Raw genomic sequence first — 15,836 nt, forward strand, 5'->3', positions numbered from 1 at the left:
TTCGCACACAGGTAAGCTACGCGTGGTATACGGGATCGTAGGGTCAATGGTACTTTGACAGAACGCGCTGCGTGAACGAGTACGCAATTGCCCGATGAGCGTCCAGCGCACGCACGCATATCCATAGACGCACGCACGCATATCCATAGACGCACGCACAAATATTCATACGTATGCACGCACGCATATTCATATGTATGCACGCACGCATATTCATACGTATGCACGCACAGTTTTTTGTTTAACAGCGTGTTTGCATAGTTCAGCAATCCGCGATGCTACAGTGGATACCGACATTCGGGAGAGCGTTGGTCGTTTTGCCTACATCCAAGGTCCATTATCCATTCGCAAGCATCAACATAGCGTGCCCCAGCGCACAACATCATCGCCCCATTGCAGTGCACGGCGCGCTGGGCGCTGTCGAAGCTCGGCGCTTCCAGCCCATAGTCTTCGGTGCTGCAGCAGGGGAACGTGCCCTCGCGCTTCGCAGGTCCAGTGAACGATAACCATTGTAGGGCGACTGGCGGTTGATATTTTTGTGCGTCGCATCTCGCCGTGGCTGCGTGTCTGCGGGCATGAGCGAAAACATTTCGGGTAGCTTGGAAGAACGCTCTTGGATCCGCGATCGTTACTCGGCGATGAAGATTGCCTGAATGATAAACGATTTCCCAATTGCTGATATCGAGCAAGCAGTCAGGGGTCAACGGTCAGTACAATGGTTCCGTCCAACAGATTAGTGACGTCGAACGCAGTATTCACCGGCACCGTTCCAGAGCTGGAGACAGAGTGCAGCGCACTGGAAAAGGGCCGGAGGGAGCAGACGGCTCGCGTTTTGGATGAGCGCCTCCCTCATCGATATGCCAAATCTACTCGGAGATGGTTAGAGAGCGAAGCCATCGGTTTGCTTTTCCTTTCAGAATGGAAAGCGTTCTGACACATGGTTCCTGATACCGGTCATGCGCCTGCACCTCTTCCATGTGTTTATGTTGCCGCCCAGCGCATATACCAAGGATGCGAAACATCCCTTGAAACCGGAAGCGGCGAGCGCCCCGGCAGAACAGGGCGCGCATCCCTCCTTCGGATACCGGTGTGTACCGATGTTGTCAGCGGCTGGCACCAAGCGCATAACGAACTCGTCATGCGTTACCCACACAACGAACCATAAAATTTTGTTTATCGTCCTCTCTATCTGTACCGTTTCTGTTTAAGGTTCAACAGCTCGGTCGGTACGCGCGGTCGCGGCCTGTCTCTGAACACCGTCTTTTCGCGAATAATCGCTACACATTCCCACTGGGTGGTTCCGTGCTCTGCAACTGGCTTTCCTTTCCGCAACACAAGGAACGGTTGTTTCAAGGTCACGATATTGCCAGCGAGCTCATACTGTGACAAAGTGAGTACGCGTTGTCGTTCTCCAGCGTTGGACTGCACCGTTCCGAAACAGCGTGTTTCATCGCCAGGTGTCTCGTCGGCGCTTTGCTTTACGGGGGCGTCAAACGTGAGCGAACCCTGCAGCTCCATCAGCGTCCACTCTGGCAAGTTCTCCGACTTGAACACTATTGGCAAGCGCATCAAGATGAAAAGAAGCTGGATGTTTGCAACGTGCTAGGACGTAGAAACTGTGTGCGGCGCAACGGTAGCGCAAAGTTTGCGGAAACGAACGTGCACGCTATTTCGCGCCATGCTGCACCGTTTCCGGCGCTGCGCAGAAGCTGCGTTTCTGCGCAGTGTTTGCGTACGACCCGTTCATGGGGAGCACGACCTATGCAGCACCTTGGCGCTTCACAGGGAGCTCGTCTTATGATGCTATACGTTTTGGTGATGCTTCTGAGTCAAGTTATGCATTCGAAATTGTCATAATGAGCCGCGTATGCGACAAGTGGATCGAGATATCGGCGTGGCGGGGTCTCCCAGAGAGGGCATTCGGGTGACTCCGCGGCCGCATGCGCGCCCGGAAAAGAAGCTGCTGGAAAACGCGCTTGATGATGAGAAACTCGGCTCTATATCAAAACTGCTACAGCTCTTCCTATCTCGTATCTTTGCCGTGCGCTGCTGCGTGCAGGTGAGTCTGCTCTGGGTCAGCAAAGCCAGTACGGAAACCTAGTCTAGAGAAACCGCATGACAATCTTGAACTAGGCTGAGAGCTGCGCTAGCTTTCGATAGGCTCAACGTCACTGGCGCTTTGCTGCTACAGTTTGCGCGAGATTCGGGCAAGGAACCAATACACCGTCGTATCGAAGCCATTTGAAGGATAATGTCATTATGGTGCGATGCTCCCAGGTTCACGTTTGCGACATGGGGGGCTCCCGCTCCATTCTAAGCAGCTATAACGAGACTACGGGGGATGATTTACCATCAGTTCACAATGACTGCTGCATCACCAGCAGTGGTTAATGAGAACGCCGCCCCGTTATGGTGTGGCAGTGCCTGAACCGTATACGGGAGCAAAGTCCTGCGCTCGTTCGCAACGTACAGACTGTACGCTTACGCATGCAGAACGCAGAGGATTCTGAGTAGCGAGGGTGATCTCCTTCAAGAACGTCGACAGCGATAGCACCTCCGTACACCTGTGGAAGACCAAAAAACTGCGGATCGACTAACTCCGGCGTACAGCAGAGAGATTGAGTCCAGTCAAATCGCCATTAAAACCAGCCATTGTGGGATGGTTCGGCAATCGCTTCCTTGTCGTTTCACCTGCCTCCCGCGTGAAATACGCTGGTCGCACCGTTCACTCCGGATGATTTTTCAGTGGGCGAAGGATATTGATGGCAGCATACAGGGTGCGATTTCGCTGCTTGCGACATATGTCAACGCTCTGCACACACGCACAGTCGCAAGAATCTTTGCGTTTCCTGCCATTCTCGTATTGTTCATATGCAGCACCAGTGCTAGCTTTCCAGCTTCGATATTTAGCTGTGGGCAGCTGTTCATATACACCCACCAAGCCTCATTCTCCGAGGGCCGATCTGTTTCGCATGAACGTCTGCTTCATCGCTTGCGAAATTCCGTGGACGCGTACAGAAGGCTTGTGTTGATGCTGCTATCCTCCGTTTGCGTGCGCGGTGCGGTACTGTGCGCCCACGGACTTCCCTCTGAGCGATCCCTCGGCAAGTACGCTGCCCGCTTCACACGCACGCGTATGCTGTTGCACTCGATTGGGCATCTGGGAAGCACGATGTTTTTCATTATGAAGCAAGTACCGGACGGGAAATCCAGACCGGAGAGCAGCTCGACAAAATCTCGATTCGTCTACGCTCCCTACGTGCTAAGCGGTGACGCATTCCCCGAGTGACGCGATCATTAGGATCATTGATTTTCGAATCCAAGGCCCTTTTCCACGGAAACGAATCGGACGAGAGCTCCTGCGAGCATATCCCATGAGCGGTATCGTGCTGTTGCCGACTACTGTTCCATTGATGGCCTGAAAGAGACAAGGATTTGTCATTTACATCGGGTCGTTTAGTATTCGACGTGAAAATTTCATTGAATAGTTGGCATGAGCTTGCGAGCAAGTCGTCAACAATCGAATTAGGGTATTTCCCTCGTCAATCCAGCGACACGTTTTGTCGCGCCCACGAGTTGCCTTGGAACAGAAAGATCCGAATGTTGAGACATGCGTGATTTCATCATGCACCCCGAAAGAAGAGGAGATTCGTGGAGGCTTGCACGCATGCATTGGATGTTGGTGCAAATCATCGCACCAAAACCGTGTTCGACGACTTTCCGAACCACTTTTATTCTGGGGCCATGGCAAACTCCAGCTGCAGGGAGACTCGAAGAAACGTCAGCGAGTAGTCCAACGAAGATCCTAAAACAAGATATGAATCGAGAACCTTTTTTGATTAACGTCGAATCTAAAGACTGGGCATGTCAGATATGCCCGGACAAAATCCTCAGGCAAAAACATATCGCCGAGCTTTGTGATCCGCTTGAATCCGAATCGGATGCAGGATCCACATGCACTGGATCCATCAGATCGCATCGGAGGCGCGTCGCTTTGCCAAATCTGGAGCTAAAGTCACGGTAGTATAGGACCGAACTGTATATAGCTGTACTATATGATTCATAATGGGTAAATCCTGGAAGTCTGCGAGAAACGTTTGCTCGTGGCGTTGCCGGCAACGCGTCCCAGATACCGTCCCAGAGCGGTGTCCGCGGTACGCTACAAGTGCTGTTTGAATCGTGAGTTCTGCGTCAAGTCGTTTGGCAGCAGTGGCTTTTAAAAGGAGATAATCGTACTGCATGTTTCGAACCGATAAGCGCGACGTTGACTAGTCGGAGGCACGAAGCGAAACACTATTGGTTCTGAGCATCCTGTTTCCGAGTCTCATCGTCAATGAAGGTTCCAAACGGCTCGGACGGTACACCCTCCGTGGAAAGCACGGAAAAGGTTTCCCTTACCGACGATGAAATCGTGCCGAACGAGCGCTCAAGGCCTACGAGCTCCCTGGATCTCAGCGCGAACGGCCAGCCTCGCTACTCCATCCAGAAGTTGCGAGAGCCACCAAACGTTTTCCATACGCTTGGCGCGTCTCTACTCGGAAGCACCGGGCGACAACTTGAAAACGGTAGTGATAGAGGAGACCACATTCCAAGCCGCCAACGTTTTCAACAACGAGACCAAGGCCGCCTTGGGGCGTGTCCTATGCAGCCTCGGTTCGACTGGAAACGTCTCGGTCGCTCGCTCGCTACTATCGGACGCCAATTACCACATGTGTGCTCCAAGTTAATCACAGACTTTGGTACGTGGCTGCTCGACTCATTTTCGGACCTAGTGCGTCGATCTTCGGCATTTGTACGCCGCTACTGGGTTGCGCTGTTGCTACTGGCGCTTGCAGGCGTCGGGCTCGCTCTACTGGGCAGACTCGTTTTTGAACCGCTTTCTTGGAAGGGTTGGTTTACCTTCGCTGTCCTACTCCTGCTGCTTGCTTCACTCATTTGTAGCTGGCTACCAACGGAGGTTTCGTTTGCGTATGCGGTTGTCACCCTCATGGCCTTTTTCGTGATCTCGCCAGCCGAAGGCCTGATCGGCTTCTCTAACACCGGTGTTGCCGCCGTCGCTGTCTACTTCATGGTAGCGGAGGGTGTTTACAGAACTTCTGCTCTGCGCACGATCTTTCGAATACTATTGGGACGCCCATCTTCGCTTTTGATGGCACAGGTACGCACATGTCTGCCAGCCGCAGTCGTGTCAGCTTTCTTGCACAATACACCTACGATGGTGATGATGATTCCCGGGGTTCAGCGATGGGCGCGTTTTAACGGCCTCTCTGGAGCGAAAATTCTCATGCCTCTGAACGATGCTGCTGTCCTTGGTGGCTCGACAACCATCATCGGCTCGTCGGTGAACCTCGTAGTGCTTGGTCTCGTCCAGCAGACGAACGTGCTGGACCCAGCCACGAACCATGTCGTCCAGTTTGGGATCTTTAGCATCACCAAGTTGGCAATCATCAATCTGGCAGCCTGCCTCGTGTTTATTTTCGTGTTCAGCGGCATGCTGCTCAAGGATCGTGAAAACGTCGTGGAGGACGTAGTTGAGCACCCGCGCGAGTACACAGTCGCTGTTATGGTTCGCGAAGGATCACCGATTGTTGGTCTAACAATCCAGGAGGCAGGCTTACGCGCCCTCAAGGGTCTCTTCTTGGTAGAGCTGTCACGAAAGAACGGTAACTTGATCGCTGCCCCGGGCCCGGATACGGTGATTCAGGCGCAGGACGTTTTGCTCTTCGCTGGTCGCTTGGAAACCGTCGCCGAGCTCTACTTAATCGACGGGATCATACCAGCATCGACGCATACTCGCAAACTCTCGGTGCAGATGCACCGGCGCAGACTCTACGAAGTCGTTGTTTCGCCGTTCAGCTCCCTGGTGGGCCACACCATCCGGGAGACCAACTTTCGGCGCAAGTACCATGCTGCAATCATTGCCGTTCATCGTGGCGGCGCCATTGTGCGGGAGAAAATCGGTGATATTCAGATTCTCGGTGGAGAGACCTTCATCGTTGAAGCGAGCGAAGATTTCGGTGAACGCTACGCTCGAGACTCCGACTTCAGCCTCGTAAGTGAGGTGAGTGGCACTGAGCGGCCCCGGGAGGATCTCCCTCATATGCTCGCAGCGGGTCTCTTTGTCGTGCTGATGATCGCTTTTGCAACCACGGGATTCATGTCGATTTTCGTGAGTGCGAGTCTCGCCACCATAGGGATGCTCATTACGGGGTGTATGACTTTTCGGCAAGCGGGCGCCTCCGTGCAATTGCCGATTCTGCTCACCATAGGTGCGGCCTTTGGTATCAGTGAAGCGATGCAGGTTTCGGGGGTAGCCGCCCAGCTTTCGCTGCTTATTGTGAAGATCCTGCGCCCGTTGGGGTCGATTGGAATCCTCTTTGGCATCTACGTCATCACTGCATTGCTGACGAATGCCATTACGAGCATTGGAGCAGTGACGTTGACGTTTGCGATCGTGGCAAGTAAGGGCACAGGGATTATCTACCTGACGCAGGTGAACGTGTATGCGGCGCTCTATACGATGATGGTCGCAGGAAACTGCTCCTTCATGTTGCACACTGGCCACCAAACGAATCTCATGGTGCACGGCGCCGCGAATTACCGCGTCTCCGACTGGTTGAAACTCGGCGTGCCTCTTCAGCTCGTGAGCTGTATTGTGACGGTGGTGGCTGCCAACTTTCTGTACCGGTCCTAGCACATGTCGCGGATGTGTTTTCGACGCAAAACAGTGGATGGTGATCTGCACTGGAAAACGCTTTGGCGATGACGTCGCTCATATTCGACCTAGAGTCATGATCTGATCGGGTTTGTCCAAGTACCTGCGTGGCCCGCACCTGATGTGTAGGATTCCGAGTCCGGAACGATGTCGAGTGCATCGAAAGAGAAAAAGATGCGTTTCGGTGCCGTTTTCTTGTGATTCGACAGCGTTGGCGCTCAAGTGACGGCTGTCGTGGATGTGCAAGCTGTTCCGCTCTCCTGCAGGCGGTGTCAACTCCAGGTATCTGCTTCTAGTCTATCAAGTCAGTTTTGTCTCGCCCTCGCTGCGGATGATAGCATGAGAACGAATTCACGATGTAATGTGTTTTATAGACCGTCCATCATTTGCCCAGAGGATATAGATTCCTCACTTAACGGTACAAGGAGGAATGCATTCGTCCTTTAGTTCAGTCATACCACGGTACTCTGATGGTTGAGGAGCACTGAACGGAAGACGTAGATGTGCTCTGCGTCAAAAAATGGTATTATCGAAGCTTGCCTGCGGCCAATGATGGAAAATGACTGGCGAATCCCTACCGGCAAGCGAAAGCGACGATGGTAGCCGCCATAGGCGTCCTTGTTTCTCAACAGCTTGTTCTTTTGGTCCTGAAAGCACGGGCATCCAGTTGCAAAAAAGAGTCCTATTTCAATCACGGCCATCTTCCACGGAAATAGCGGTGACAGCGTTCCTGTAACGTTGCGATCCGGATGAAACACAGGGACGTAGGTTTTTGTTTCCAGTCGATGAGAATTTCTTCGGGTGCAACGGTCGGAGTGCGTACGGGTATTCGCGGTGAAGCGAGCCCGTTGTATGTGAGATCGAACGTGAAGAGATCGACGACACCATCTGTTCTCGACGTGGTAAATTCATTTGACGGCCTCAGTTTGGCTCGTAGAGAAGGCTCATCGAATAGCAACAACCACTTTGTCGAATCATTGAAGACTTTTGTCTGACGTCTGACGACGTCTTTCTTTTGGACAAAGTGGTATTCCACCATTCTCCTTGTGTTCGAGCTTTTGCGAATTCTATGTGGATAGAGCTGCTTTTCATACTTCTGTACGCTCCATGGTTGAATTCCGTTTTAGGATTCATTTCTATTGTGAAATATAATGATCGCTCCACTGGGCGGATCGCTGATGCTCTCAGCACACGGTGACACACTGGAAGCATATTTCGCCTTTCTTGCGCAAGTGCTTCTCCCTCCGGGCAGGTTTCCACGCAAGGGCGTAAAGAAGTAGGTTCATTTTAAAAAAATAATGGATGAATTCGAATGCGCATTTCACAGGGTCGAGACTGAGAGAGCGAGAAGACAGCAGAGCGCACCGGCGATAGAAACGCACGGAGAGATGACAGAGCACCAAATGATGTCGAGGGCGCGAGTTCGGGCAATTCTTACATTGATGAGTTCCACCAGCGGGAATAAATGCATAGAGTTCGCGAACCCAGACTTCAATGCCGCCATCAACATCAGACAATATCTGGTGTTGAAGACGAGACCCAGGGAGCTGACGCGATGTAGCTCTGTGGGGCAGCCTCTCAGGGTCGTACTGCGTCCGAATGAAAAAAGAAATCGATATCAGGAGCTCCGTCAAAATAGACCCGAACGCGTCTGCGGGAGAGTATTAATTTACCCCAGAAAGAACAGAAACTATGTCGCTCAACAGAACAAGCGCGCGTCGAGTGGAACAGCGTTATCGCAACGCGGGAGTCGCAACACTACCATTTCCGTGCATTCGCGTGTCGGAGCACCGTTCGAGTCATATATTCTTGTGGTTTCGCTCGCGCTAGGTGTGAGTCATGAGGTCCTGCAGTCAGTTAGACTGAGGACTTGAGCGCTCCTTCTTGTGCCCTGGTGACCATAGTTATCACGGGGAGTCGCAGAACCAAAAGCACCAGCAGACTCGGCGAGTTCGAGGTAAGCGTTTCAAGCTCACAACTCCTGTTGCAGTCGGTATGGACGCCCGGTTCGTTACAGACAGCGATCGTTTACAACCTGTGCGGAAGCGAGTCTATCGAATTCGCCTCTCTGAAGGGGAACAACTCTGTCTCTGTGGAAAGTACAGCGTTACCATTGCTGGCGCTCAAGGTCCCCTGCGGCAGCGTTTGTTCTTTAACAGTGCAGAGACAGCACTGAGCATTTGGCAGGACCCGGTGCCTGTCGATGCACCTGCCTGGCAAAGTGCACCGGTCTGGCGGGTGCAACAGGGGCAACTCGTACTTCTCATCACGGATCGTAGCCGCGGTTCCTATCCGTGGCCTATTCGTCTATCAGCGCCAGCAGAAAACAGCCAGCATTTGACCCCGAAGTCACTCGTTGCTCGTTACACCGCACCGCCGCTGCACTTTTCCGGGCTAGAGAACCTTGTTGCAGCACTACCAGGGGAGCAAGCTCCTGTTGTGCTGGTTGCTGGACCCCGCCATACCGGCAAATCAACACTCGTATCGCAGTTGAGTTTCATGGGCTGGCCCTATCACCCGCAGCCGCTCATTCTGGAACTCGATTTAGGTCAGAATTATTTCTTAGCTCCTGGGTACGTCTCTTTCCATGAAGTTCGCGACTTGGCGTGGCCGATATGGAGGGCATCGACTGCGTGCCTCGAGAGCGTCTTCTGCGGGAACGTCACACCATTCGCGGATCCGGCGTTGTATCGACAGGCGGTGCAGCGATTGTGGAGCGCTTGCGAAGCTTGGCGCGGGAAACGACTGGTGCTCGTGAACACAATGGGTTGGGTTCGTGGCTATGGCGAAGTGCTACTCGGCTCCGTGCTGGACACGATTCGCCCCGACCTTATCGTTTGGGTCAGCGAAGGAACCGATGCGCAACACGCTGGTGGCGAAGCAGAAATAGAAGCATTCGGTACCACTGCCGGGTCACGTGTTCAGGTGCTACACGTCCAGCGAGCCCCGAGTTCGGCTCACAAGCAGCGATCGCTGTTACCAGCAGTTGCGCGTGCGTCCCAACTCATCCATGAACTTGTGCAGCAGTGTGAAGATGGATTACCACGCGGAATCATTGCGGATCAGTTCCGGTGGTTTTTATGGCAGAATCAACCGGCATACCCGATTGTTCAGTTGCTTTGCAGCATCACACCGTGGTGCGTGCCCCTGGAGTTCTTTGCGGCAGTATTCATGATCGAGCCGTGCGGGATGCATCGTCTCCAGCCTGGCCATGATTCGGAGCGATTATACAGCATGCTGAACGCCAGTGTCGTCGCATTGTGTGTTACTGTGATCGATAAGGAGGAACCGACGGAGGAGATATCGTTGCAGGCGCCGCAGCGATGGCTCCTGCGCTCCCCTGGTCTGGGGCTCGTGCGATCGATTGACCCACAAAATGGTCTTCTCTACATCGTGACGAGCGTACCCCTCAGCGTCCTAGAAAGCACGGTTGCTCTCGCGATGAGCCCCGAGGTGCAGCTTCCCGCAGCAGCTCTGCAACTCGGAGGCATGGAAGCGGAACCGTTTCTGGGTCTGGGGTGCACCGGAACCGCTGAGGATACGGCTTCTGATGCTGTGGTAACTTCACGGAAGAATCTTCTCCGCAGACGCCTGATGAAAGCGAAGGTGTCGCCTTCATGAGACGTCTACAGATCCCAGCACGCGAATACTTCGTGTCCCAGTCGCACGCGCTGACCCTCGCGCGCAGCTAAGACTTGCCTCGTCGCAAGTGCAGGGTACCGTAAAGCGTTGCGTGATTCCCGTCGCAGCTCGAATGCTGCCGGACGTGCTCAGAAGCATATTGTAGAACAGGTCGTGTTCTGGTCCAGGTGCTGCGGTTGCTTCGTCGATGCCCGGAGAACGGAAGCGCTCCTGGCAACGCGTGCCTCGTTGGGCATCAGCAAACATCAGGGAAACCTCGTGCGCGCGCTCGCGTTATTACCAAGGCGCATTGCCGCTATGCACGACTCGGATAGAGGTGGAACCGATGAAGTGGACCCATCATCATCCAGCGACGGCAATTGTTCCATGAACGGAATCGAGGTACGGACACGGTAGATCTATTTGCGTATGCGCGGTATCGCTGATGAACGAAACCTCGCACAGTGGACGCGTCTGGTACCCATACGTTCGCTCGGAATTCAAGCCACGTTGTTTGCATGTCCAAGCGTGGTTTCTGCATGAGTGCGGACTCTGCCCCCCAGGTATTCGCGAATACTGTGGTACCGACCAGTGCGGAGCCATTTTTTTCATGGACAAAACGTTTACTTAGGCCAGCGTTCTCCGATTATGCGCTTTTTTCTTTTCTTGCTTTTTTTTGTGTTTTTTCAGTGCACGGTGAGGTATCCATCAAACCCCCTACCTCCAAGTTACATGACCCATACTTCGTCTCGGATATTCTGGTCGTTTCATACGTCTTATCGTGTGTGCCTAGTGCCTGCCGAAAGCGGCGACAGCAATAGCGCCTGTAGCGCCGGTGCGGTCGCTGCACGGAGACAGAACGGCGTTGCCGTACCACACACAGAGGGCGTCGGCTCGAGGCAGTGCGGGGCAATGCCAGCGCAAGGCGGTGCCGATTTGCATGGCTCCTGACGCTAGACAACCGGAGCGCTGTTGCGGTCCGAGCAGCAGCACAACGCGGCCTTCACATATCAAGAGACCTATGAGGCAGCTGTTTTCAGGGGTTCAAATCATCTTGAATAATCTCGTCACCAAGGCCTTGCAGGCTCTCATCCTGATTCGTCACTAATCGCTTGAGTTCCAGGAAGCGCTGGCATTTGAACATAAGCGCAGGCGTCATCATGTCAAGCGCTGCGCCCCGTCCACTTCGACGTTGAGACTCCCCCAAAGTCACCGCTTCAATATCAGATGCTCGGGGACGTCTGCCCATTCGCGTATAGAAGCCATCGCTCCAGAGTTTGAGGTCCATAGCGAGTGCCGTGAACTGCCGTTTCAGCCGATCGAAGGCGTTCTCTTCTGAGGTGTCACTGTTAGTGCGGGCCTCGGTGCCTGCACGGTCTCCTCTTCGCTTTACCCAATGGCGGAGCATCGCTCGCCGAATCTTTTCTCGGGTCGCCTCAGAATGCTTCTTGCCGCGATTCCAGGCCGGTTTTCCCGACAAGGCCTGACGCATTCGTGCTCGAAACGCCGGATCTTGCCAACGTTTAGATAGGGATGCAGCTTGCTTTGCGATCGTCCCGTTCGACCGCCTGTTCTGCAAAAGCCGAGCGCGCAGCAGTGGGTCCGTCCAGCGTAATCGCATCGTCTCTGCACGGGTGCTGCTCGGCGTTCGTTTGCGTGCAGGTGGTGCCGTCGGGGACTTCGATTCCGGGTCAAGCGGCTCTGGTTCTGTGCACGCGGTTACTGCTGCAGCTGTTGGAGTAGACCGCCTAGCGTTCACAGCTTGTCGCTTCTCGTTCACGTCGTCAGGCACTGGAAAAAGCTGCCCAGAGAATACCACCCCAGTCGATTTACAGTACGTTTCAGGTGTCAGTGCCGTTGTGGCTGTGCCCACTACGTTTGCTAGGATATTGTGTGCAATTCGCGAGCTCCTGAAACCGAGGCTCTGTAAACTCGAGAGAGCTTCGTTCGCGTGTGGCACCCAACGCTGACCCTTTTGCAGCCCAAGGGTCAGGGCGGACGTCACGTCACGCGTTGTGTGTAACTTGCAGCGCAGGGGAACCGCTTTACGACCGCAGCGCTCCATTTTGCAATTGCTGAAAGCAGAACAAATGAACATCACCGCAAAGGCACACAAAACGCCGTTCTAAACTCGAACGACGCCGACCGTCTACAGTAGTGGCGAGAAGCCCGCCCTTGACAAGAAATCTCCAACTGACGTGCGGACGCCTCCTGGTCTTGTTCGACCGGCCACCTACTACTATTTCCAATTTTTTTCATATAGTTCGACTTTAAGAGATTCTCCTACAAAATTCTCTCGTGTCAACTTTGGGGGTCTGTTCTCCATCACCGCACATCTCCTTATAATGATTGCGGCGTTAAAGTCCCGGTTCACAAACCCCACACGTTTCTTGCCATTGATTGTACTTTCTAATGCAAGTAGTCCACGAACTTTCGCTCTCCTTTCCATTCGCTCTTCCGTCAGCGCTCCGTACTTTGCTATATCCTCAGGGCTCCGCTGGCCCTTTTCTATCTCCACTCTCTGAAGTGTACAACCTGGCTCGTGGTGTGTGTAGCACCTTCAGATCCCATCTATCGGTATCGGAACGAAACGCCGTGCACACTCCTTGTGCGTTCTGGTCGTTGGAGCTGGCGTAGTCCCTTTTTGGGGCTTCCAGCGCCCTGCCCCGTATGCTACTACGAGCCTCTGACTTTCATCCTCATTCAGGGCGCTCAACTGATTGAAAAAATTCGCGAACGCCCGCTGTTTCCCACAGTATAGATTCATTCGCAGATGAGCCCACCGGGGCTGGGTATACTCTTTCCACAGCGACTCCCAGTGAGCAGGGCGAACTTTCATGAATTTCCGAAACGCTTGACAGTCTGCTCCGCGGCTCGTCACCTCGCCCAAAGCTTCCAGGTGATCCTTCATTCCTGCATTCTACGTAACGATTTTCTTCCTTGCATTCATTATACCGGATTCTCGATGGTACCGTGCTCTCGAGAATCTCAAAAGACGCATGTCTTTCTGACGCAAGTTGCCGGCAGTACCATCTTCCGCACGTTTGGGTACTGCGATGGTTATGATATTTGTGTTTCCGGGGTCCGCGCCAACGACAAAGTCGTTCTCATGCACTTCCTGCGTGGTAGGATCCGCCTCCTTCTCATCTTCATGATTCGCCGCGCCTACGAAAAGGTCGTTCCCCTCCACCTCCTGCGTCACAGGATCCGCCTCTTTGTTTTATTCATGCTTCGCCGAGGTCGAAGCCGAGGGCGGGACAGGGCGATTTGTCTTCGACTGCCGATAGTGTACGCACATGGCTACCCAATCGGTTCCGATCATCCCAGTGAATACCTTTTGTTTGCTCAGTCGGAGACGTTTAAAATCGAAGATACTCTTCCTGTACGTCTCTCGGTTTTCACCTATGAACTCCTCCCTGCTAACATTGAACTCGGGACTGATCTCCTTCATGATGCCGTAAAGGACTCTGGGGTCGATAGTCACAAAATGCGCCTTGATGTTGCACAACTGAATGACGTTGAAGCGCTTGCCCATTAGGAAAGCCTTCCGTCTCTCCCACTCTTCATTCCATTTCCTCAATCAGCTTCATCTCCGCCTTCCGTTCGAGTTTCCGGTTCAGGAATACGAAATGGCGCAGAATGAGGCGATAGTATCTTTCCTCATCTTTTTTCAACTCTGATATCTTGTCTGCTGGATTCGCCAGCCCCAAGAATGCACGATGCTCTTGTACAGCCGCACAGATTACAGAAGCTTCATTCGTGCTCTTGTTTGACACCTTCTTCCCAACAAATTCGATATCCTGTTCATGCTTGCGATCGTTCGTGATGCCATTGATAATCGCCTATACTCCGTTGCGAGACAGGCCCGAGCACAGCGCAAATACGGCGCGTATCATGAAACTTTCGAGGTTCATAGTCAAATGCTTCTTCAGGTTCGTGATGTACTTCATCGCCCGATAGTCGTAAATATCCACGTGACCCTTGTATCGAGTACCATCGAAGCTGTAAAAGGGATTTTTTTCGTGGAGGGCGTGAACTCGCTCATTTTCCCTCCGCGCTTCCGCTGTGCCAAGCATCAGGTGCCGACTAAAATTCTTATCGAAAAATCCTCCGGAATCTCGACCGTTTCCATGTGCGTCACCTCGCGATACATCTCCCGCACCAAATGCATCAGTCCTGAGGACGCCTTGACAATACTCTTGGAGTACGAGTCGATACTTTTTCGATAGCGTGTCGCAACTTTTCCCTGTAGGGATCCTTGATATGTCCAAGAAGAAAGGTTTTCACCACCCTCTCGTCGTACAGCCGTCTTTCTTGGCGCCTTCGACGGAGGACCTTCCCCCTTCGGTTCTTCTTCTCTTCCTTTTCTTCCGGACTCGGCACTGTTTTTTTCTGGCAGCCGGCGACCGTTGGCCTCCAGGATCGTCGACTTGCTTTTTCATAACTTTCCTTTTTTTAAGTTCTTTTGAAAAATAACGCTCTTTGAACCCTTCTGTTATATACCGCGAAAAACACTTGAATACACTTGTTTGAGGTTCCAAAAACAAATGAACTGAATGACTGTACCTGGCTACGACCTCAACGAAAATACAAATTCTACATGAGATCTACATGCTAGAGATCAGGATCATGTTTCCCTTCAATGGCGGCATGCGCGTCGCGCCAGTTGACTGCCCGACCTCCGAGGTGCGCTCACTAAGCGCGATTCTTTTTTTCTCATTGACAGAACGTTTACTTAGGCCAGCGGCCTCCGATTGAGCGCTTTTTCTTCTCATACTATTTTTCTGTTTTTGTAGTGCGCGGTAAAGTATCCATCAAACCCCGTACTTCCAAGTTCCGTTGCCCATACTTTTTCTCGGATATACTGGCCGTCTCATACGTTCTATCGTGTGCTGAGTACCTGACTCGTTCGTCCGCATTAGCGCCCATAGCGCCTGCGCCGCCGCTGTACGGAGATAGCACGACGTTGCCGTACCACAAAGGGCATCGGCTCGAGGCCTGCTTCATCCGACGTAGAATCGGGTCTCGTCCTCAGTTTGTGCTCGGACAGTCTGCGGATGCAGGCTTGTCTTCGCTGCACGACACGCTGGAGAAACTTGGCTGTTAGGATATATCATGGGAGCCGCCTCTTTCCTTCGCGATCATGCATGGAATGCGTCGTTGTCGGTTGGCAATGCGGGTTTGTGTTTGACACCCACCACAGTGGGTAGGCGTAGAGAGCACTAAACCCGTGTGCGCATCCGATTCGCTCGACCTTCCGCCTAGAAGGTAGAGTGTGAGTTTGTTCGCCACTTATGAGCGCTGAGGCTCGGTTAGCGGACCATCACATGCCAGTGCTACACTCAAAGTGAGTGTCCGGCCTTTGACTATCACGCTGCTGCCCAGCTGCTGCTGTCCTTCAAGGAGCTCGCTGTGCTCCTGCTTCCAGCGCGGGCACTGTAAGCCTAAATATGGCAGCGTCCGGGGGTCTCGTTTCCACAGCAGGGACAGTGTGATTCCC

The 15,836-nt window shown here is 53.2% G+C and overlaps 3 protein-coding genes and 1 non-coding gene across 4 annotated transcripts, besides 1 other annotated feature; 2 read left to right on the top strand and 2 right to left on the bottom strand.

Annotated features, from left to right (window-relative positions):
* Window positions 1-4,333: 4,333 nt before the first annotated feature.
* On the top strand, window positions 4,334-6,694 carry CYME_CMM179C (probable sulfur deprivation response regulator sac1; the record flags this gene model as incomplete). Its single annotated transcript, XM_005537012.1, has 1 exon — window positions 4,334-6,694. The coding sequence occupies one exon, from the start codon at window positions 4,334-4,336 to the stop codon at window positions 6,692-6,694; it is 2,361 nt and encodes a 786-aa protein (XP_005537069.1).
* Window positions 6,695-8,710: 2,016 nt separating this feature from the next.
* CYME_CMM180C (hypothetical protein, conserved) lies at window positions 8,711-10,336 on the top strand (the record flags this gene model as incomplete). The annotated part of the gene is made up of 1 exon (XM_005537013.1): window positions 8,711-10,336. The coding sequence occupies one exon, from the start codon at window positions 8,711-8,713 to the stop codon at window positions 10,334-10,336; it is 1,626 nt and encodes a 541-aa protein (XP_005537070.1).
* Window positions 8,739-10,684, bottom strand: CYME_CMM181T. Its single transcript, XR_002461452.1, has one exon. It is a non-coding gene; the product is annotated as a hypothetical transcript (transcript).
* A 688-nt stretch (window positions 10,685-11,372) lies between these two features.
* On the bottom strand, window positions 11,373-12,434 carry CYME_CMM182C (hypothetical protein; the record flags this gene model as incomplete). The annotated part of the gene is made up of 1 exon (XM_005537014.1): window positions 11,373-12,434. The coding sequence occupies one exon, from the start codon at window positions 12,432-12,434 to the stop codon at window positions 11,373-11,375; it is 1,062 nt and encodes a 353-aa protein (XP_005537071.1).
* Window positions 12,435-12,445: 11 nt separating this feature from the next.
* Window positions 12,446-15,702: a sequence feature (repetitive element).
* Between the last annotated feature and the right edge of the window lie 134 nt (window positions 15,703-15,836).

Source organism: Cyanidioschyzon merolae, chromosome 13 (assembly GCF_000091205.1).
Source record: "Cyanidioschyzon merolae strain 10D DNA, chromosome 13, complete genome".
NCBI classification, from domain to species: domain Eukaryota; phylum Rhodophyta; class Bangiophyceae; order Cyanidiales; family Cyanidiaceae; genus Cyanidioschyzon; species Cyanidioschyzon merolae.